Source organism: Columba livia, chromosome 9 (assembly GCF_036013475.1).
Source record: "Columba livia isolate bColLiv1 breed racing homer chromosome 9, bColLiv1.pat.W.v2, whole genome shotgun sequence".
NCBI lineage: Eukaryota > Metazoa > Chordata > Aves > Columbiformes > Columbidae > Columba > Columba livia.
In genome coordinates this window covers 5,349,057-5,371,232 of record NC_088610.1, presented here as the reverse complement: position 1 = coordinate 5,371,232, position 22,176 = coordinate 5,349,057, and the positions used below count along the sequence as shown (strand labels likewise).

The window sequence follows — 22,176 nt, the reverse complement described above, 5'->3', positions numbered from 1 at the left end:
AGATCCTAGGGAACCATAAAGAAAAAAGCCCCACAGACTCTCAATTAATGCAGCCCTGCAGGGACAGGCCTTGAGGGGACACCACTGTGTTCCTCAGTGCCACCTGAAAGCAAGGAACGAACTGTGGGTGAGACAATATACCCAGTTCCCGGGCTGTCCTGGTGCCTCTTTCTCCTCTGCTGGGTGAGGAGAAGCAGTTTCCAGGCAGGCAGAGCCATAGCTGAGGGCTCATGGAGAGGTGAGGGGATGAGTCACCCTCACCAGGAGTGAGCCCGCCTGTGGAGAGGTTGCCACCATCAGCCAGGATGGGAAGGGTGGAAGCTGGGATGGGGTGGGGGACATTGCCCATGTCCCAGCCCTGATCACATACACAGGCACATGGGAATCCCACCTGGGAAATTCCCTTGTATAGGGCAGCTGGGCTGTGCGTGTGAAATAGCAACGTCTGGATCACAGTGTGCTGCAGGAGCTGTCCCCAAGTGCTCAGGGCAAGCAGCAACACAGACCCAGGTGGTAGCGGGAACAGGTGGCCCATGAGGATGCAGGGTGACGGAGGTGGTGGAAGCAGAGGCCTGGCAGGAGCTTTTAACTGTCTGAAGCAAGAGCTGATTGCTCCCTCCTTACCATACCTGCATGTGGTGTGACAAAATCCCATATTATCGCTGCTCACACAGCTCTGCTGCCATTGCTGGGGTTGGCCTTGGTTCCTCCATGCTGCAGGAGGGCTGGTTTGCCATGGGAAAGGGACAACTGTTGCTTCAACCAGGGGCAGTTTTGGCAGCCGGGACCCTGCGTGTGTCTAGTGACATAGTGCCAGTGGTGGGATCAGCAGAGGGCTGGGCTGGCAGCTGGCCAGTCTCGGTTCCCAGCCTGCCAGGGGCTGTCTCGGCATGGCCTGTGCTCCGTCTCTTCTCCAACAACACGCTCCGGTGCTGCCAGGTTGACCCCAGTGCTGGCACCTCTGAGGCTGCAGCTGGACCAGTCTGCGCAGGAACAAGAACTGGTGCTGCCCGCAGCGCTGCAATTAGCACATGCACCGTGGTAATCCGTGCACCAAGTTAATTTCTGCACTATTGCACATGTCAGGGCTCTGGATACAGCCCAACCCTGCCAGCGCTGCTGTGCCCATAGAGAGCCAGGGATGCTGTGGGGAGGAAGGTACTGCAGATGCTGGCATTTAGGCTGGGCTACTCCCCGTATCCCACCTGTGGTCAGGACCTTCGTGCAGTGGACAGGATGATGGTGGAATGGCTGCCCAGCTTTTTCCTGGGGACACAGCACACTGCAAGGCTGTCCCCACGGCACAGCACAGCCGTGCTCCTCTGCAGGCACCGCCAGAAATAGCAGGGCCAAGGGACATCTGTAGAGCAGCATCAGTGAGGAGTAATTTGGCCAAAAGAGCAGGTTTAACAGCCCTATTTGTGGAGTAAATGTATTTTAGGTGCTCTTATTGTAGCATGTCTGCACCTTGGGGCTGTTGATCTAATTCCACAGTTAAAGGGAATTTAGCTGGTTTAATGCAGACCCCAGGAGGGATTTGCCAAGGATTCAGAGTTTCTTGCACAGCAGAGACTCATCCCCTGTGCTTGTCCCCTGGGGACACCTTGCCCGGCTGTCACTGCACAGGGCTGGGAGGCAAATGTGGCTCCCCAAAAACCAGACAAGATGGGTGACCAGCCCTGGACAGACACCCCAACAGGGACAGTAGGTGAGGAGTGTGTGTCCCTAAATGTCCTCTTCAGCCTGTGCCTGGTCACAGCTGCGGGTTTCCACTAGATGGTGACAAAAAGCTGCAACGCAGGTCCCGAGTGGGAGCCTGCGAGGTCACCCTGGCTCCCCAAAACAGCCCCGGTGGGTGCACCAGGACATCCCACCCTATCTGCCGCGCCTCTCCCAGGGGACTCTGGGACACAGAGCAAGGTCTGAGATGATCTCTGCATTTGATACCCACCAGATATAAGAAGCAGCAGCCAAGCACAGTCAGGAGAGGAAAAGTTTTATCTGTGGCTTGTGCAGGTGTTTGCTGCCAGAAAACCATCAGGATCTCCAAACAGACATCCCATGGGTGCTCAGAGAGGGGGAAAACAAGCTAGAAAAACCATCAAATGTGGCCCAGAGTTCCCCAGCCCCAGCCTTGCCTCCCTGGCATCGTGGCAAGGGTAATGTGGAAAGGGGTCCAGACAAGCACCAGGTCCCCGGGAATGACTGTTGAAGGATTCAAGTAAAACATTTGCAAACTGCTTGTGGCTCAGCACATCTGCCCCTTGGCACAGGCCCGCTGTGCCTGACCTGGGGCTTTGCCTCTCCGTGCTCACATTTAACTTGCTGGGAGCTCCCTCTGCTCACAGGCTTGTGTTGGGCTGTTTCCACCTCGGCAGCTCCCGGGCACGCAGCCAGCAGAAGGCAGATGCTCTGCACAGAACAAACCCAAACCAAGGGATTTCTTTTTTCCCTTTTCAAGCAAAAAAACTGAATCTTGGTTGAGTCCAGACTGGAAAAGCAGGGGTGTCCCTCCGTTCTCCCCATTTTTGTGTTTGTATCGGAGCAAGGGGTGAGCTCAGCCCTGCTTTGGGAGCTGTGTGCACCCTCTGCTCAGTGAGGGTGGTGAGCAGCACGGCATGGCAAACCCAGGGCTTCCCCGTGTCTTTGCTTCCAAAACCAGGACAGAGCTAAATGCCAGCAGGGAGAGCAGACCCACAGTGTGCTGCTGTTCCCTGGAGCCCCCCCTGCAGCCCCCAGACACACATGTCACCAATATAACGTGTCCCAGCCTCTGTCAGGGGAGCTTGCAGGTCCCCACCAGCTGAGCCAAGTCAGAACTGCCCTTGGAAACAGGAATTGGTACTGGTGGAAAGCGTGCTGGATGGCTGCTTTATCTCAGTGAGAAATGGCCCGATGTTTCCCCTGGGAGCTGCTGTGCTGTGTTGCCCCAGCAGGAGTTGCCCACAGAGCCCCATCCATGAGGCTCACAAAGCTCCTGCCCCAACTTGCCAGTGCAAGGGACCAGCCACCCTGAGGGCTTTTGTGGTTGCATCAGGAGGTGCAACCAGCAGACAACCTTCTTGGAAAGGGTCACTCTGTGCTTGGCTGCCCCTGCAGAGCTCAAGGGACCTGGGCTGTACCAACCACCCACAATTTCAGGGAAGGGCAGAGCTCAGGAGTCACCAGCGCGGTGCCAGGGATGCTGAGCCCCCCAGCTTCCACCCTCTGCCTGCCCCGGCCTCTGCAGCGAGCTCTGTCCAAAGGAGGTTGAAAAAAATGAGAGCTGGAAGTACTTCCCCAGACCCTCTCGGGCTGTTTGTGCCTCATCCCAGCAGCACGTTGGGCTGTTTCACTTACCAGCTCTCACCACCAGAAATTCCCACTGGCAAGGTGCAAGTTAAAGCCACTGCTTTCAAACTTCTTATGACTGGAGTTAAACATAAGACTCGGAGCAATAATTTTCCCGTTGTTGGTGTTGTCAGACCCAAAACCTGGTCCTGAATGACCCAGTGGTGCCCCATTAAGTCAGGCGAGAGTGTGATCGTGAGATCCACATCCTGGAAGGGAGGCGAGAACATGGTTTCTTGGGGAAAAGTCCTCTCCTTCCCATCCCTTACAAGCCATCGGCTCATCTCCCTGAGCACGAAACAACAGAGGAATATTAAAGCAGACTGAAAATTACACTGCATGTCTCCTGCTCAGTTTTAATTGTAGAGCAAAGAAAGAAGAACATCGATTCATCCCGCTGGGTAATTAAATGCTTAATGTTATTGACTATAAAGACATTATGGTTCAGCAGCCCAACACTAATGCATTAATAATTGCTTATATTGTGGCAAGGAAGGGGCATGAGCTGCTCCTGGGGCACATGAGAGTTATGTGGGATGGGAGCTCGCAGTGAAAAACCTTAGAACCTGAATTAGTGCCATAGCGACCTGCAGAAGTGAGAGCTTCTCCCAGGGAGCTCGGGGTCAGGGAAGGGTTAGAAGGACCGTGAAGGGCGCAGGTGACCTCTGCTCTGGGGCAGCCCCCTCAGCCATGCAATGGATGGGTGGTGGGGACGGGGTTTGGGCTCTGAGCACCAGCACTGCCCAGGCACAGCTCTGGGATGTTGTCAGCCATGGGATCAGGAAGATAAATCTGAGCAGAGCAACCCTTTTATTATAAGCCATAGCTCAAGCGTGAGCAGGGTCTGCCCACCTCCTGTATTTCCAGTATTTATCTGGCTGCTTTACCGTATTCATTATGTACACGATGTGGAGCGCAGGGCAGAGCGTGCACACTGCCTGGGGTTAACCACATCAAAGCATGGCCAAGTGAGTGCTGCTTCAAGCTGGAGAGGGCAATTTTCTCACTGGAAAAGGCGGCAGTAACCCTCGGAGTGTGGTGTGCCCATGGGGACCGTGTGCTCCCCGAGGGGTCTCACCCAGCGAAGGAAGGAGCTGGCTGAGATGGCTGCACAGCATCCCACCTGCGGGGGCTTCAGAGCCCGGCACGTGGCTGGAGTCCTGTGTCCCATGGCCAGGCAGGCTGGGTAAGGCCCGTTTATAGAAGGTGGAGGAAGGAAGGACCTGCAGCAGCGTCAGGAGAGGGGCCCTTCTCCAGACCATCCTCTGCTGAGGCTTTTCCCACCTTCCCATGAGTGAGGCATCGTCTCTCCATCCGTGAGGCCACAGCACCCTGGGTTAACCCAGCAGCTCACCTGCAGCCACTTCGAGGGACAGAGCAGACGTGGCCTAAGAAGCCACCAGAGGCACAATTTCCATCTAAGCTCTCAAATCCATGTCAGCCATCCAAGAATAAGGGGAGACCACGCAGCCCTTCCTGGTGTCCAACACAAAGACCAAAAGCACTTGCAATTTGTTCTGAGCAAATACAAGTGCAGATCACGCTGTCAAAGCCTTATTTGATCTATTTTTTCTGGTGGGTCTGCACCATTTGCCTTCATTACTTTCTACGCCCCATGCCATAGAGCAATAATGTAGTATCTGCCCAATAAAATGTCTGATAATATAATTTACAAGGCACTTTCTGCCTTGCTTGGGAGAAGGGGTTCCCTGAGTAACCTGTTACTTGGAAAAAGAGGGTTTTTTACAGTTATTCCTAGCAGGATAAGTAACCTCTGAGTATTGTTTATTGCCTGATTTAGCTTTGTGAAGTTACATTTCTCCCAAAGATTTGATTCATGGCTTGAAATCCATCCTCTTTAAGTGTTTTTCTTTGAAGAGTCTTGGAAAAAAATAAGGCTGGAAAGAAAGAGAAGGGAAGATTGTTTCCTACAGCCCCCAGGGGTGAGGAAGAAGGTGCCTCTGGCTCTTTCGAAATGGCTGAATGGAGACACCAAGTCAGGGGAGGACAAACGCCTGGTGCTCCTGGCCTCCCACCTCACCAGGCAAGGCAGCCCTGACTGGGAAAGCCACCACATTGCGTCTCAAAAAGCCTTTCTGAGACCAAGGTCAGTGCAAATACACACCTACGTTGGTACAAATGTGTGTACAACAACCTCGGTAAGCGTTTGTTGGGATATTGGGAGCAAAACATGTTTCCTGAGGATGCTGTGAGGGCAAGGGAAGCACACTGCTGTCGCTGGGTCACTGCACCCTCTTGCTCTGAGGTTTTGGGATGTGCCCGTGCAGCGATGGGCAGAGGTCGGGCTCTGTGCTGTGGGCTGGTGCTTGCTCTGTGCCCTTTTTCAGGAGAAAATTAATCATTACCGCTATGGGTGCCAAACCCGGTACCCTCAGGCTATGAGCCTCGTAGTCTCGTGCCTAAACTTGCTGAAATGGGTTGGGGCTCCTGTGGCATCGCCCTGCATCTTTCGGCTGAGGAGCACCCGAACCGGTCCCACCGCCTCGCTGGGGTTTGCTCTGCACCCACATCCTCACCCTGGCTCGGGGCATCACTCCTGGGGAAACTGGGCTTCTCCGCACCAGGCGCTTCCCGCCACAGGGCCAGCATCACCCAGACCTTGAAGGTGACAAAACACCCCTGGCAGATGAGCCACAGCCTGGGAGGGGGAAAAATCTGTCTGCAGAAGGAGCTGGTGCTGGGAGAAAGGTCCAGAAGGGAAAGGGGAAGTTTCAGGGTAAGCCCAAACATCTCCAGCCACAGCAGTGCCAGGTTTCTTTGTTTAACTGGGTTTTCCTTGGCCTTCAGTTTTCGAGCAGCTCCATCACGCTGCAGGTGAAGACTGCCTGTCCCGGGGAGGAGACAGGCGGTTTCTGCACGAGACTGGCCTGAGCCCCTCACACACTGGAGCAGCGACAGTGCAGGGGTGAACACGGAGCCTTGCATCGTCATCATCCACCTTCCACCAAAGCCTTGGCCAAAAACTGACTTGGGGCTAGCAAAATGATCCTGCAAATCAGCCAAGCAGGGGGGGTCTGAGAGCTGCTCCCACCCCCCGCAAAGGCAGGGGAGACAAGTGCATCCCAGGTCCCTGCCCTGGACACAGGCTTTGCTGGAAAGGTAGCCAAAGACAAACCTTAATGGGCCTAAAAGAGCACCAAGCTGTACTTGCACTGTCATTAGTGCGGGATTTGTTCAGTTCTGCATAGCCTAAACCTTCACCCTCAGGGTATTAAAAGGTGCATTTAGCTCTGAAAGTATCAGAGGTTGCAAAAATGCACCAAGCAGGGATAGTGCCACTTTGCCCACCCATATTCAACCCTTTCTCTTTTCCCCCAGTGCCTTGAGCCCAAGGGGCTATTTCCACAAAATCAGGATCTATTTTTTGATGTCTGCTTGTGCCCTTGCTCTCACCTGTAGAATGGAGATTCTCCTCCTGCCACCGCCGAGGCTGGAGTGAAGGCAGCAAACCAGGGAGGGTCAGACGGGACAGCAGCAACATGGTGGCTCTCCACAAAATGCACAGCTGCTTTCTGAAAAAAAACCCATTAAATCCTTCTCTTAGGGGATGAGCCTGTTTTGTGGGGCTGTCGCCAGGCACAGAGCAGCCTCCTGGATGAGGGAACATGAGACTAGAACGTCCCAAAGATGCTGGCAAGTGCCCATCAGCCACACCACACCTGCAAGTGTCGCAGCTGCCAAGACCTGCTACCCTGGGGTGACCCGTGAACTCACACCTACTGGCACTGCGGCACTGGAGAGGACCCGTCCTCCCCAGCACGGAGGGCACACAGTGACACCAGCCCCATGGCAGAGCGGGGCTGTGGTGGGACTGTGCCTCCCTGCAGCTTGTGCTTGGAGATGCTCCGGCTTCTTCCTCCAGGCTCTAAATTGAAAGGATACCAGATTGCTTGGCCTGGCCTTTCCTATAGTTTTACATTATTTTCACAGTTACTGGCTTGGGCACAGTCAGGCTTTGTGATCAAAATTATCACTGGTACAGAAAAGCCGGGTGTTAGGACTTCCTGAATTGGACCGGAGATCCCAAAACCTGTTCCTAGTACGTTTTTGGGGAAAACAATGAGTGACACACAGGGTGTCTCACCACTGACCCCAGCCTCTCCCAACCCACACGTGCAGATTAAAATTGCACAAGTTTGGGCCAAAGGCCCAGTCCAGCTTTGGAGCTGTTGCTCCAAGGGAATGTTAAACTTCTGGGGCAAGGAAGCGGTCCAGGAGCTTTCATGGGCTGGTGCTCCCAGCAAGGGAGGAGATGCTCACCAGTATGACCCACCAGACCAATCTCAGCTCCAAGATGGTGCTTTCTTAATGCAACAGGTGACTTCTGGAATAGGGATAAACTCTATTAGATGTCCCAGTTACATCTGCACAGGGACAATCAGCAGAGAGACACAAATCCTCTTTCCAGGAGGAAAAACCTTTGAACACTTCAATAGCCACACTCACCCACTCTGGGTACAAATGGGTGCTTTTCAGCCCCATTATCACCATTTACTGTCTTTTCTTTCTTTTACATTTTGCTGCTGTATAATTAATTCAACCATCCGCCACACAGTCAGTAGAAGTTGCTCTCATCTATCTCTCTTTGTCCGTGGCAAGAGGCTGAAGAAGTCCTCACCCAGCCTTCATCTTGTGGGGTGCCTGGCTCATGTAGATGATGCTTTTCCACAGCACTTGATGCTTTTGTCTTTCAGGCTGCTACCAGATGGACCCACCGCCTGCAAGCTGTGATTGCTGTAGAAAAAATAGGATAGAAACCCAGCTCAAACCATTTGCTTTTCCATCTGTGTACGGCGGTTGTTTAAAACAGCCCCGGCAGAGAGGTTTGGAGCTTGGGCCAGGCTGAGTTTGGACAACTGAAGAGCTGGAGAGAGATGTGGATCTTCCCTTAACCAGAGCAGAAATCACTTGAAAACACCAGGAGGAGCAAAGAGCTCTTAAACAGAGTGGCCCAGACCAGGAGCAAATACACAGTACCTGGAAAAAGGCAGCTTGAGCCTGGGATTGCTAACGGGCTCCTGAGATGGCTGGGGGCTATAGGTATGGGAGAGAACAGGGCAAGCGCAGCAGCAGCACCTTCCCCTGTTCCTCATTAATACAGCAATGAGGCTTGATGGGTCTCCTAAACTATAATTACTTTCTTGTCATTAACTTGATTTCTTTCTGGTGACAGCAGCAGTGAATTGGTCCCAGCTGTTCAGAGCATGGGATGAGAAATGAAAAGGAATTAAACCAGCTGAGTGCTGGGGGGTTGGTGTGCAGGGGAGGGGTGCTTTGGGCCAGTGGTCATGGGAGTAGGGGGAGATGTCTGGAAGGGAGAAGGGGCCTCAGGGCTTAAGTTTCTCCCTGCAGGCAGTGAGGACACTGAAAAGCAGATGTCTGCCACAATGGGGTCTGGCTGGGGAGGGAACACCCATATATATGATGAGGCCACTGCCATGGGGGAGGACACATGGAGACTGACAGTTTGTGGCATCTGGCCCTGCCAAGAGAGACAGGCCATGTATCAGGATATGTTTTTGGGTGAAAGTTCCCTGAAAGCCATTTGGACCAACAAGCCAAAAGCGTGCCCTGAGGAAAGCAGAGCCTTGGCCACCACTTGTGTAAGGAGCTGTTGAAGGAGGAATGTTGTTTTTACAAAACTGGGGACCTGGTGCCCAACCCCAGTCAGGGGGAAGGACTGAGAGACATCAGACTATGAATCCTTAATGTAAAACAAAGTCTCTTCGAGCCAATCCCAGGATGCAAACTGACTAGTGTATTTATAAAGTTAAGCTGGGGGAAGGCTAACCAAAGATCCAGGAATACATATTTTAAATAGATCAATAAGTTGTTAGAATTAGATGAATGAGACAAGTAAACTGAGGTAGGGTCTGTTAGTCTGTAAACCCTGAAGTACCAACCAGTAGGGAGCAGGGGAGGGAATTTGTGGCCGGGATTTGGGGGGGATATAAGCAGGGGCTTTTTGCCCTATTCTGTGTGCCTGCCTTCAGGTAGAACACCCGGTCTTGCAAAGTCATTAATAAAATATGCTTTGCTGAGAGATCCCGCCCCGGCCTATTATACTGGCAAGGTAGCAGTTTCCCACATTGCCATAAACCTGCAGCTCCCCAGGGATTTCTCCTCCCAGGAGCATCCCTGGGCTGGGGACAAAGGAGGGCAGGGCTGCTGAGCTTCTTTCCAAGCCTGCACAGGCAAGTGTTGGGCAGCAAAGGGTTTTTTATCAGCTGTCCCTGCAGAGGTCAGGCACAGGAGCTGAGAAAAAACAGATTTCTGTGACTTTATTTTCTGCTGCCTGTTGGTATCTCTCATGTCTGCAGGCACTTGTCTGCCAGGGCTTGGAGAGCAGCTTGCTTGGGGAAGCCACTCACTCCTGTCACTGCCAAATGCCCGCTGGGGAACTGTGTCCTCCCCTCCTGGCAGCCCCAGGTTGATTCCTGTGTGCAATAGAGCTTTTGGCCTGGCTTTCATCCCCAGGGCCAGCTGGGACCATCCTGTACACGACATGAGCTTGGGCGGGGGGGGATGTCTCACCCGTGGTCTCAGCATCATTAAAGTGAGATGGTCATTAATGTGAGACAGTCACTCTACCTGCGCAGAAAAGATAACAAGAAAGATGCGTTTGGCTTCCAAATGCCTCTCAGATGGCTTTTTCCAATGTGCCACATTAAATAGTCCTGAAATGAGAAGGCAAACTTGCCCTGGCTGCTGTGATAAGCACAAAGAGTGATAAAAGCCTGTAATTAAAGTCTGCTGCTATAATAACATTGCAGCAGGGACAGCTGGGGTCTAGCCCTGAGCACAGGTCCATGTCTTGTTTTCATTGCAAACTCATTTTGCAAGGGGTCAGCCCAGGAACCACCGGGTGCTTTGGGTGCCAGGAGGGAAGATGCTGTCCGGGCAAGGTGGAGCGAGGGCTGTCCTTCCCTCCCTGACTCTGTATCACAGATAGGATGCTTAGCAGGAGCAAATATCCTCAAACCTGCATTTGAAAAGGAGGCACATGCCCCTGGGGGCTCTAGAGGACCTGTCAAGAAAACCACTTTGCCCTTGCTGGTCAAGAGGAGTGCTGGAAATTCAATGAGGACCCGAGAACTAGTGGCCCCTCATCCTCTACATCCCACAAAGGGGACCAGGGCAGATCCCCGGGATATGTGTGCTGGGGACATCAAGCACAGCTTTTGGGGGCTGCGGAGAAGCCCTTTGCAGAATGTTGTCCTCCAAGTCAATCTTGGGGTCCAGCACCCCCAGCCTTGGGGACCTGCTTGGGGACGATGCTCAGGGATGGTGTGGGGAAATTGGGCTGAACCTGATCCCCCTCAGCCCTGCCAGAAATCACAGCCAGTCAGTAGCCGTTCCCACTTGCCCTGGAGCTCTGTCATCCAGCCAGCTTTAATCCATGTACCGCCGTGCTAATTACACATCGCTTTCATTTCTTAACCAAAGTGTCCCCATGAACCAAATTAAGCGTCACTCAGGCTCCTCTGGCATCAATTCTGTCATCTTTAGCAACAACACATCGTGACGGGAGAAGGTGTGGGCTAACCAGGCTGTCTCCTCTAACCCATTGTGGTGGGTTTTTAATGCTTGTGAAGGTGGCTGGTGGCTTTAATGGGCTACTTTGCCCAAACTGTGTTCCCTGTTGCGATTACTTTTACAGACCCTGCTTTCCAGGACGGTGGGATTTCAGGAAGGGGGGTTCTTAACACACAGACCTTCACTTCTTGGAGATGCCCTTTGCCCAACTAGCCCCATCGCATCTCCTACCAAATTCACACCGTATGAGTTTTCCCCATACTATGGCTGTGTGAAGGAAGCAAAAAACAACCCTTCCCTTGGCTTATTGAAAAAGGGCAGCAAACAATCCACTGGCACTCTCTCCGCAGCCGTCTATCATGGCTCTAAATATACAAGGCAATTGCTGTAAAACTTGAGTTTGGCTCCATAAAGGAAAAAAAATCCCCACCCCCATGCCTGTTGCAAACAACCACAGCACAAAAAAAAAAGCCTTACAAGGCTGGGACAGCCTCATAGATGGATTGCTTTTTAATCCCCAAAGCTACGGTGATAAATCTTTTTATTGGAAGCTCCAGAGATACTGTGTCACTCAGGTCGTGCGGCAGCGCGGGGGGAAAACAGCTCCACGAGTCTCCTGGGAGCGGGGCTGGAGGTGATGCAGGATGGATGGGTGCTGGCTGTGGGGGTGCTGAGTGGGCACAGGGAGGGCAGAAGGTTCCCCCGGGGTCCGGAGTGGGTGGCCAGGCAGGAATCAGCCATTAGACAGGCGCTGCCCTAAATCTGGGAGGACAGATGGACAGCTTTTGGGGAACGGCTCTTCAGAAACAAAGCATTTGGAGGGGAGATGGTGGCGTGGTGCCCAACTCAGCCATGTGCTCCGTGATGCAGGACAGAGGGGTAGTTGTCCCCGCAAAGCCCTGGAGCAACAGCATCCACATGCTCCCCCCAGCTCCCATCACCTGGCACCCCTCTGCTCTGTCCCATTGGGTCCTGAAAGGGTCATTCAGTTGGTGAGAGCTCCCAAGCAGTGTTTTGGGATCCTCCTTCCCCCACGGCCATTCTGAAGCACCATTCAATCCCCCTGGCCAGCTACGCGGGTGGGAGCGATAAACCTCATCTCCGGATTCTGCTGCCTCCTCCCCCTGCAGGGCTCTTTGCTTCTATATCACCTCCCTGGCTGGAATAACCCCTCTGATTTGTACCGGGAAGGTGACAGGGGACCAGCCTGACCCTGAGGGTGCAGGGAAGTGGGGAGCATTGTCCTTGGAGCAAACGGGATCTGTAATTCCCTTCCTGGGGGCTGCAACATGCCCAAGACAGGCAGGAGCCAGCAGCCACTGCCTCCCAGGTGATGGAGAGGTGTAAAACCCTCTCCATGGAACCGTTCTCCCCCAGGAGATCAGTTCCTTTTTATTAGGTTTCATGTCATGACTGCTGCTATTAGTAAAATTAACTATGGGATTAAAGGACTTGCCTGGGAGCCTTCAGTTGCAGCATCTCTTGTGAGCCCGGCCAGCACACGGTACCTGGGTACTTGGGGTTGTCTCTACAAGCTGTTTTGCAACAGCTGTTTTGCAACAGCTGGGAGAGCAAAGTTTGTCCACACATCTCCATCTGGGAGGTGCCATCAGCTGTGCTGCAGCTTTGACAGGCCTTCAGGATGCTTTTCAAGGTGGTCCCTGGCCCAGCTGTGCATGGGGCGGGCAGTGGGGGAGCCCACAGCATCACTGCCTGACACACCTGGGTGTCAGCAGCACATTCCCCTCCTTCATCTCAGGGAGGGGAATTTGGGGTTGCAGAGGAGAATGGGGAGTCCCAGATCAGGGGACAGCAGGGCAGCTGGGAACACAAGGCTGGATGAAGGCAAATCCAGTGCCTCACCTTTCTGGCTGCTCTGAACTCCACTGCAGCTGTGCTGAGCCCCAGGAGTCCCCCAAAAAACCCCAGAGGGACACACACTGTCCTCTGGCACTGGCCAAGGAGCTTGAGCTTCAGCAGCCACAGCCTTGCACAGCCCAGCTGTTCACAAGCAGGGGAACATGTCCCCCTGACTTGCAGCACAAGGGACCCTGAAGCTCCATGCAGGCAGCTGTCCTGTGTGATAAAATGCTATTGACTGCCTATTAAAAAGCCATTCCCTAGAGATCTGTGCTGGGGAAGAAGCCGGGTGAAGTAAGATGGGGCAATAACAGCCATCAAGGAGGCATCAGTCACGTTCACCCGCGTAGCAGTGACGAAAGGACCCACACGGCTTCCAGGGTGCTGTCCCCTGCCAGGACCACCAGTGATGGGAGCTGGAGAGGAAAGGAAGTAGATGGATCTCAGTGCCCCTGGCCATGCTGACGTTCTCTGGAGAGAACCTGTGAGCAGCTGGCAGGACCTTGAAGTGAAAATGCTCTGCAGCCCTACACTCACCCAGCAGGAACCCACAGCAGCCAAGGAAGGGCTTTGCCCACAGCAGACCCTGATGTGGGGATGGGGAGTCACGGAGGGAACCAGCCACGCTGCTTCAGAGCCACAGACCAGGTCAATGGGGGCAGGAGGGAGGTTGCAAGCCCTAAATCCTGCCCTTTCTTGGTTGCTGACCTGGCCCAGTGTGGTGTGCTGAGGACGGGCTGGCAGCAGAGCTGCAGCAGCGATGCCCCTGCCAGCGCTCTGCCTGGGGCTGGTTCCTCCCCTGCTTCTGCTCGGGTCCCCAGGTGAGCCCCACTGGCACATCCATGGGCCACCAAGCCAGGGAGCCTCCTTGGCTGGCCAGGGTGGGGAACAGGGGTTGGGGATGTCGTGTGAGGCAAGAAGAGCTCAAGCAGCTTGGACAGCCCCTCAAGTGGCATTTCAGAGCCTCAACATTTCATCCTGTGTGCAGACCCGGCGTATGCCGGGAAGTCAGCGGCATTGATCTCAGACAGTAAATCGATGGGTCCTTCCAGCCTGGGGGAGCACGACCGGTCAGCCCGTGCTCCCTGGCATTTTCATGACATTTCCCCAGCCGCGTGTCTGGGGATGGATTGATCATCACCACTCCAGAGGCAGGTCCCCCTCTGCAACAGCCCCAGCCCAAGCATCTCAGAAACTGAGATGGGCACATGGAACCCGCTCACACCTCCCCTGCTACACCCTGCGCCCACCCAGCCCCACACACCCCCTGTGGCAGCAGAACCCGCAAGCCAGCCCTGGTGCCCATCACCCTGGCACAGGGCCTGCCTGCCGCCCCCCAGGAGGACGGCACAGGTTCAGTCCCATGCTGAAAGCAGAGCTGGGTCCTGGGGGATGCAAGCAGGGCACAAATGAAGCCAACAGCTTTTTTTAATTCTCAATGAGGTTTGGCCCATACAGGCCAGGGATGGAGAAGGGTTCCCCACGTTCCCTGGGGGCAGCCCCCTGCAGGGGGCTACAGTGGGCTGAGGAAGAGCAGGGTCACACCCACAAGAGATGTGCTGGAGCGGGAGAGTGAGGCACACTTGTGGGGCACAGGGAAGGTACCTCACCACTGCCAGCAGCCTGGGGCTCCCATTGTCCTGGATTTTCCCCTGCAGGCTGTGGCTCTGGAGGGAGCGGCTATGCTGCTTCTCTCACCCTCAGAGTGGGGGGCTGTGGTGGGAGGAAGGCTGTGAGCAAGGAGCTGTACCAACACCCTGCAGGCAGGCACAGGCTGGCACCATGGAAAGGATGTGCAAGAATATCAGGGGCACATGAGTGCCAGAGAGCCCTGGGGAGGTCTCAAGGGAGAAGGCACCCACAGACTATTTTTTCCCCATTCCATCCCATGCAAACCTCTCCTGGCCCCGTGGGTCTCAGCCCAGCTGTGAGCACCTCTTGTGTCCTAAAACAACCCAGGGTGCCTGACACCTGCTGGGCTGGGAGTGTTGGGATGTTTTGGGGGATTGCTGGCACATCCCAAACATAGAAGCCAACCATCCACACACCATGAGGATTGCCCTGGCCTTGCCCAGCCCTGGTACTGAGCACAGTACGTGCAACACATCCAAGGCACAGCATGTCCACTGCCACCATGTCCACAGTGCAGCACTGCCCAGAAAACCAGCCTTTGCGTCCTGGCAGAATGGCACAGAGAGATGGGAACCCCTCCATTACTCCCCACCCCACACTCTCCACCACAGGATGGGTGCCACAGTCAGATGGATGCTGGTGGTGGGGAAAGGTCGTCCTGGTACCCCCCACATCCTTCTCCCGCTCATCAGCAGAGGGACGTTGTGTGGGTGGTGGCCTGGCCCCCCTCCACCTCCTCCAGCTCGTACTCCTCAGCGTCGGAGAGGGGCAGCCCGTTGGTGCTGGGCATGGGCTCGCACTCGGTGCTGCGGGTGGTGGCACGGGTGACACTGGGTGAGTATTTCCATGACTGTGGCAGGCGGTGGCTGGGGTGGCACATCACCTCCTTGAACATCTCCCGAAAGCGGGTGGACATCAGATTGTAGAGGATGGGGTTGGCAGCTGAGCTCAGGTAGAAGAAGACACCTGAGATGATGTGGACGTACTGGAACATGTGGAGCATGTGGCTGGTCCAGGTGGACACGAAGCTCCAGACGAGGCGGTCGGTGTGGAAGGGGGCCCAGCAGATCCCAAACACCACCACCAGCACAACTGTGGGGAGCCAAGGAGTTGGTGTTACTGAGGGGATGGGGCTCACCCCTCTGGGGACCTCCAGTCCCTGGCCAAGCACTGCCTTGTGTCAGCTTGGGCTACAGAGAAGAACACCCAAAAAAAGCACAGGAAAGAGGAAAAAGGAGAGGGGAAGGGCCCCCCAGTGCCTTGTTGACCTGCCATGGAGGGGCTGGATGCCTGAGCAGGATCTTCCTCCCACCATCTCCTGCCAGGGCTGCTTCATGTGCTCCTGCTCCACATGTCTCTGCTCCCCATCGTCAGGCAGCCACCCCACTGCAGCCCCATGGCATGGCTGAGGGACACCTCTTCAGGCATCCATCCTCCAGGTACCCCATCACCTCTTCCAGCAAAGCAAAAGTGCTCCCAGCTAACCCAGTAATCCATGGGGCACAGCCAATTCCGGGCAGCAGGAGCTATTTGTACCCTCTCATTGTCCTCTGTTGATTTTTCTTTAATAACACAGCCCTGCTGATGCATACCCACATGATGTCATACCTGTGCCATACTGCATCTCCACAGCATATGGGGACAAGTCCCTCATTGTCCCTCTCCCAGCCCTGGTGCTTGGAGAAGCTGGAGAGCAGTTGCCACTTATCTGGGATGCAGCAGAGGAGCAGCCCTGGCCCCACTGATGGACGGGGCTGGGCAACCCGCCACCACTGTTCCATTACGGGGCTGGGAGCACGCAGAGGTCAGCGTGCCGGGAGGGGATGGCTCGCCAAGGGCAGCCAGCTCCTGCTGCTGGGACGGGGGCCAGAGGCTGTGAGGATGGGGCTGGGAGAGCAGCAAGGATGCAGGGTGGTGGGACGGAGGGATGGTCCAGTCCAGCCTTGGGTCAGCGCATCTTCTCTCCCAGGTTGCACAGGCTGCAGGGCTGGGTAGGAACCGGGCCCTCTTTTGGAAATCCCACTAGTACATGGGGTCTGGGCTGGGGGAGAGGGAGCTGGTTCCCACATCCCACCTCCTTTCCCGTTCTCACCCAGCACATTCCCAGAGGAGGGGAGGTCTCACAGCCATGACGGAGCTGGCATGAGCAACCCCCATGGCTAGACTGGAGCCACCAGATCTGCCTTTGCCCCAACACCCCATGGGCCAGCCCTGCAGCCTTCCTCTGGGATGACCCAGCAGCTCTGTCCCGGTTGTGCCTCAGTTTCCCCTCAGCACCCTCCCAACACAGCCTTGGGAGATACTCCCTGGTTCTGCCCATCCCCAGCAATGGACTCACACAGCATCTTTGTGACCTGCCTCCTCTTGACTTTCTTCTGCCCCCGGGCATTGTGGCAGTCTTGGCCACTGCTGGACTTAGATCCCAAGGCCTCCAGCATCTTTTCCTTCTTGAGCTGCAGGCCGATGAGCAGGTAGAGGACGCTGATGGTCCCCATGGGAAGGAAGAAGAAGACAATGGTGGTGATCTGGATGATGAGGTTGTAGGTCAAGCGCGGCTTCACCAGGGTACAGATCTCTGAATCGGGCACTTGCCCTCGGCCAGGCACATAAAGAGGCTGCAGCCCATGGAGGCTGGTGTTGGGGATGGAGCAGATAACCGACAAGATCCAGATGGCGACAATAACCTTCTTGGCATGATTCCTGGTCACCACATACTTGGCCTTGAGTGGGTGCACCACAGCGATGTAGCGCTCCACGCTCAGGGCCGTGACGTTGAGGATGGAGGCGAAGCAGACGGCCTCAAAGAGCAATGTCTTGAAATAGCAGCCACTGGCGCCCAGCAGGAAGGGGTAGTTGCTCCACATGTCGTACAGCTCCAGCGGCATCCCAAGCAGCAGCACCAGTAGGTCAGAGACCGCCAGGCTGAACAGGTAGTAGTTGGTGGGCGTCCTCATGAACCGGTGCCGGAGGATGACGATGCAGGTGAGCGTGTTGCCCACAGCCCCCACCACAAAGATCAGCAGGTAGATGACACAAACAGGGACAAAGAAACTGGACCGCCGAGGTCCCAAGTACTTATCCCGCAGCTGCTCCTCTGTCAGGTTGGCATCCTTGGGGTCAAACAAGGTCTCTGGGTGAGTCCTGTTGCAGAGATCAGGGCTGATGGGCTCCACGGGAAAGTCTCGCTGGGGCAGGGGGAACTCTGGGCTAGAGCAGTTGCCGTAGGGATTCATGGCTGCACACAGACAGGGAGGTTCACAGGATGCTTTCCCAATCCCTCTGCTGCCCCTGCTCCCTCTGCCCCTCTCCCCATTGGTGTCAAGGTGCCAGGATGCTGCTGATCACCATGGCTCCACACCCTCACCCCCCTCCTGTGCCAGCCTGTCCTTTGGGAAACCACACAAAATCTCCCCAAACCTCCCCCCAGGGTTCACAAGCACTCCTTGCCCCATTTCCCATCCACAAACAACCCTGGCAGCTCCCCAGCCCACCTCAGCCCCTTTGCCCCATCATCGGGGAGCTGTCAGCAGGGCTGTCCCCTCTCCCTGTTCCCAAAGCACAGCAGAATATAGCCCCACAGCCAACCCCCAAAATCAATCCCATCTCCAACTTTACCAGCCGTGCAGAGGGGCTGACGGGGCAAGCATAAAACAGCCAGAGGGAAAATTGATTTTCTAATCCAAGAAGGACTTACAGCTTGTTGGGGAGCTCCAGATGAAGGCTGAGGTCCCAGCACCCCTGCACCAGACAGGGTCGGGCTGGGGAGGGAGCGTGGGAGGGGATGGAGACTTCACTGCCTTAAGAGGCAGGCTAATGAAATCCTGCTGCTGTTCTCCCCTCAGAGCTCAGCTTGGAGAAGCCGCCTGTCCTTATGCACCTTCTCCCTCTCGTCCTCCGCCAGCAGAGAGGCTGGTGGGCAAGCCGGCGGTGCCGGGGGCTTCCTCTCCTACTGCTGGCCAAGCAAAGCCTAGTGCTGAGACCCTACCCCTGCCAAGGGCTGGCTCCTCGTTTGCAAAGCAGCGCTGCCAAAAAGATGCTCTTCAGAGAGAAGAAATATCGTTAAAGTAATAAACTCCATTGACTTAGTCTAAGAGAGTCCCAGGGGAGAGCAGAGCTGCCATCTCCAGCCCCACCAGCAGCCTTCTCGATGCAGGGATTTGCCATTTGCATGGCCTCTGTGGTGAGTAAGGCATCGATCGGCCCCGCTGCCTTCCCGACACTGCCAGGCGTGGGGGCCCATGCAGCCCCCAGTTGTCTGAGCTCATCTGGGGGAGATGCAGACAGACCTAGAGGCTTCCTGGGGTCTCCCCACTTGCAGATGGGCAACTCCCAGACCACCCAAGTCACCTCCCCATGGAGCAGGTGACTCCAGCCAGCTCCCATCACACTCCAGTGCGAGAAAGTTGCTGTGCTCACAGGATCATCCCTCACTCCATGCTGGCATCCACTGCCTCTCTATGCCCAGTAAGTGTGTGTGTGTGTCTGTCTGTCTGTGTTCCTGTGTGTCCTCTGCACTGGCACCCCCATCCTCCTGATGCCCCCTGGCTGCAGGGCAACACTCCTGCTCCACAGTGGCACAGAAACCCATACACGCAAACATGTACACAGACAGGCATGCACATACATACAGACATATATGCATGCACACAACACATGTGCACACACACAGACACTCACGCGTTCCTGCGCCCCACGGACGCGTGGCAGAGCTGCGTGTCCCCGCTCCACCCGCGGCTCCTCTCTCCTCCAACACGTGCTTTACCGGTCCCAGCCCAGCGCGGAGCCGGCGGAGCCCACGGGCCCCCGCCCACGGGCCCCCGCCCCCGGCCCCTCCGCACCGCCCCGGCCCCCGCCGCTCGCTCCCGCCCCGGCTCCGCCACCACCGGGCTCTCCAGCCCGCCCCAGCCCCCCGGAGGTGGCGGCGGAGGGGGGTGTCGAGGTAAAGGGGGGCTGTGCCTGGAGAGGGGGAAGACGGCTGCGCATCGCTCCGTCCGGCGGCAGAGGGCACGGCCACACACTGCAGTCCCTTCGTTCCCTACGGGGGTGGCAGGGCCCATGGGGACCCGGTCCCCCAACGGGAATGGCACCGTAGAGGATTCTGGCACCCGGGGATCCCTCCTCGATTCAGCCTCTCCCAGCACCATCCTCACCATGCACAGAGGCATTTGGCTGAGCTGGGTGGGTTGGGGCTGGAAGAATCTCCAGCACAGCTGGATTCAAGAAGGCAGGACAGGGATCTTGGAGAAGGAACCTGCAGAGACTTGGACCTGCCTCCAGCCCTGCACCCCCACTCGCACCCAGCTGAGACCCAGCACAGCTCACTGCACCGCTGAGCCCAGCACTTGTAGCCAGGCCATGAGGAGCTGCCCGGGTCAAGTGGCTTCCAGCCCCAGGACACTGCCCCTGGAGTTCTGCACCCTCAAATCCACCTCCTGATGCCAGAGCACCCAGCAGTCAGGAGCAGCAGTGCTCACCCCCCACCTCCTGCATGCAGCCCAAAGGGGAAACTGAGGCACCAAGTTCCCACCAGTGCCCTCAGCGTCCACCGGAACACTCTGCCTCACTGCTGTTGTGGAGGCAAGCAAACAGAGCCTGGTTGCAACCAGAGACAGTCAGCAGCATGCAGCTGGGCACAAATGTCCCCATGACCACCAGGCACAGCCTGGCACTGGAACAGAGCACCCAGTACACCCCCATCTCAGGAACCACTCCTGCAGACCACACACCCTGGCACGCTGTCCCAGGGCTTCCTTGGGCTGCAGTGTGCTGGCTGCACACTGGAGGGGATGTAGCACCCCATTTCCCTGCTGACTGGTGAAATAAAGCCAAAGGATGGCAGTGATGGACAATGTGCAGAGAGAGAAGAGGGTGGCAGGTGGGACAGTGTGCTCAGACCAGCCCAAAGGATCCCCCAAATCCCTGGAGACATTTTTCCTCCCCTGTTTAATAAGACACAAAGATCCTAAAAGCCTTGAGAATGCCTGCCCTGGCCTCTGCACACCCTGCTCCTCCACACAGGCTGGCAGCAAAGGCAAAACCTGCATGGCCTCCTTGGCCTGCAGTGCTGGAGTGCTGGATCTGTGCCCAGCTCCATCCCTGCTGGGTGATGATGATGTGGGGAGGAAGGCCACAAGGACACCAACAGAGCCATTGCTGTGGCACTGCACATCAGTGCCAGCCCCAAAGAGCTGTGTGTCTGGGACAGTAGCAAAGCTCAATGCTTTTGCTCAAACAAACTTCAGAGCAGGTAAGGGATGATAGGAGAAGACCAGCAAAGCTCTGGGCTGGCTTGGTAGCCCTAGGCTGGCCCTGCCTCTGCTCCTGGCAGCAAACAGACTGCAAGTAGAGGAGAGCTTGCAGAATGAACACACAGAGGCCAGGAAGGGTCCAAGGCTGCCCTGAGACATGATGTACCTCTGGAAATCATCTCCCACAGCAGAGAGAGACACTACTGAAGCCAAAGGGCTGGAGGGTAATGGGTGTAAACAAGACATTACGCAAGGGAAAAAAAACAAGATGGAAATAGTGTCTGAAACTAGGAGGGAGAAGAGGTGCTGCCCTCTCCTATGGGAGTGACGAAGGCAAAGAAACCTCATCCCCTCTGGGAATGGAGATACACTAAAACCCAGAAGCTGATGTCACAGGGCTGGTGACAACAGGAACAGGACACGGGGGGAGCAGATGGTTGATGCTGGCAGGGACTCAGCGGGACTGGCTCAGCAGATGCTGGGGTGGGTGACAGTGCCGGGGAGCTGGCACATTGCAGGCCAGAGCCCCTCGGTGACGGAGCCAGAAATGGTAGCTGATGAGCACAGACTTCTGTCCCTGCCTCCAGATTGTTCACAGGCTGCTTTTTCCCTGAGGAATGTCCAGGGCAGGGGACAGATCTGTGCTGGTGCAGGTTGTGCTGTACCACAGAGGCATCAGGAGCCCAAGCAAAAGCCCCGCTTGAGGGAATGCACTGTGGGATGAAGCATTCATGGAAAAATAATTCTCTATCCTTTCTCTCTCCCTTCCAGCCCTCATGTGGCTTCCCACATTTTCTGGCCACCCTGCTGAGCATGCACACACGCAGCCAGCTCTCGCCACAGTCCCAGCTCCCACCCGGGCTCCGTGCACTGTGGCACAGCCATGTCCCGCATTCCTGGGGCAGAGCCTGCTCCCTGCATACAGCCACAATGCCTCCCCTCCCTGTCTCCCTCCTCGTCCCAGCCTGGGCTTTGCTGCAGTTCAGTCCCTGGGGAGCCCCAAGAGCTCTGCACCTGCATCCATGTCCCTGCAGAGACTTCCACAGGGGTGAGGGGACATCTGCTGGGATTGGGGTGTTTGGACCTTACTTGGGTTGAGCAGAGCAATGGAGACATTGCTGAGCTCTTACCAAACTTTGGCATCTGCTTCCCTGCAATCTCTTTCCCTACCTGAAGACACCAGGCCTGTGGGTAAGGATGGTCTGGGAGGAACAAGGACCAGACAGAGCTGAACCACAGGTCCATCTGCCCCCCTCAATTTGACAGATTCTGGCTTCCAGGTGGCAACAGACCCCTGTCATGCTCACCCATCATGCAGCTCTCCCTGCCTCAGTTTTGCTGTGACTCCAGAACTACTGGACATGGGGTCCATGTCCTTTTGGTTGCCCTTTTCCTCCACCATCCCCATCAGCCTGCTGGGGCATCCCCCGTAATTAGCCGCAACAGCTGGTCCCAGACTACCTGCTGTCACATCTCTTTGGGGGGAGTTTGTGGCTCTCATGGACTGCGCATCACTTCTTTCCCTCGGCATCTGTTTCTTGCCACTCTC

The 22,176-nt window shown here is 55.9% G+C and overlaps 1 protein-coding gene across 1 annotated transcript; it reads right to left on the bottom strand.

Annotated features, from left to right (window-relative positions):
- Positions 1-14,157: 14,157 nt before the first annotated feature.
- On the bottom strand, positions 14,158-19,210 carry NMUR1 (neuromedin U receptor 1). Its single transcript, XM_021280605.2, has 4 exons — positions 19,057-19,210; positions 18,074-18,417; positions 16,718-17,614; positions 14,158-15,471 (listed from the first exon to the last, which is right to left on the bottom strand). The coding sequence occupies exons 3-4, from the start codon at positions 17,610-17,612 to the stop codon at positions 15,068-15,070; spliced, it is 1,299 nt and encodes a 432-aa protein (XP_021136280.2). The 5' UTR covers positions 17,613-17,614; positions 18,074-18,417; positions 19,057-19,210; the 3' UTR covers positions 14,158-15,067.
- Positions 19,211-22,176: the final 2,966 nt, after the last annotated feature.

Coding starts and splice junctions, on each gene's coding strand:
- NMUR1 (XM_021280605.2), bottom strand. CDS start 17,612: ATGAATCCCTACGGCAACTGCTCTAGCCCAGAGTTCCCCCTGCCCCAG. Junction 15,472..16,717: donor GCAGGTCACAAAGATGCTGT/GTGAGTCCATTG, acceptor GGCTCCCCACAG/TTGTGCTGGTGGTGGTGTTT.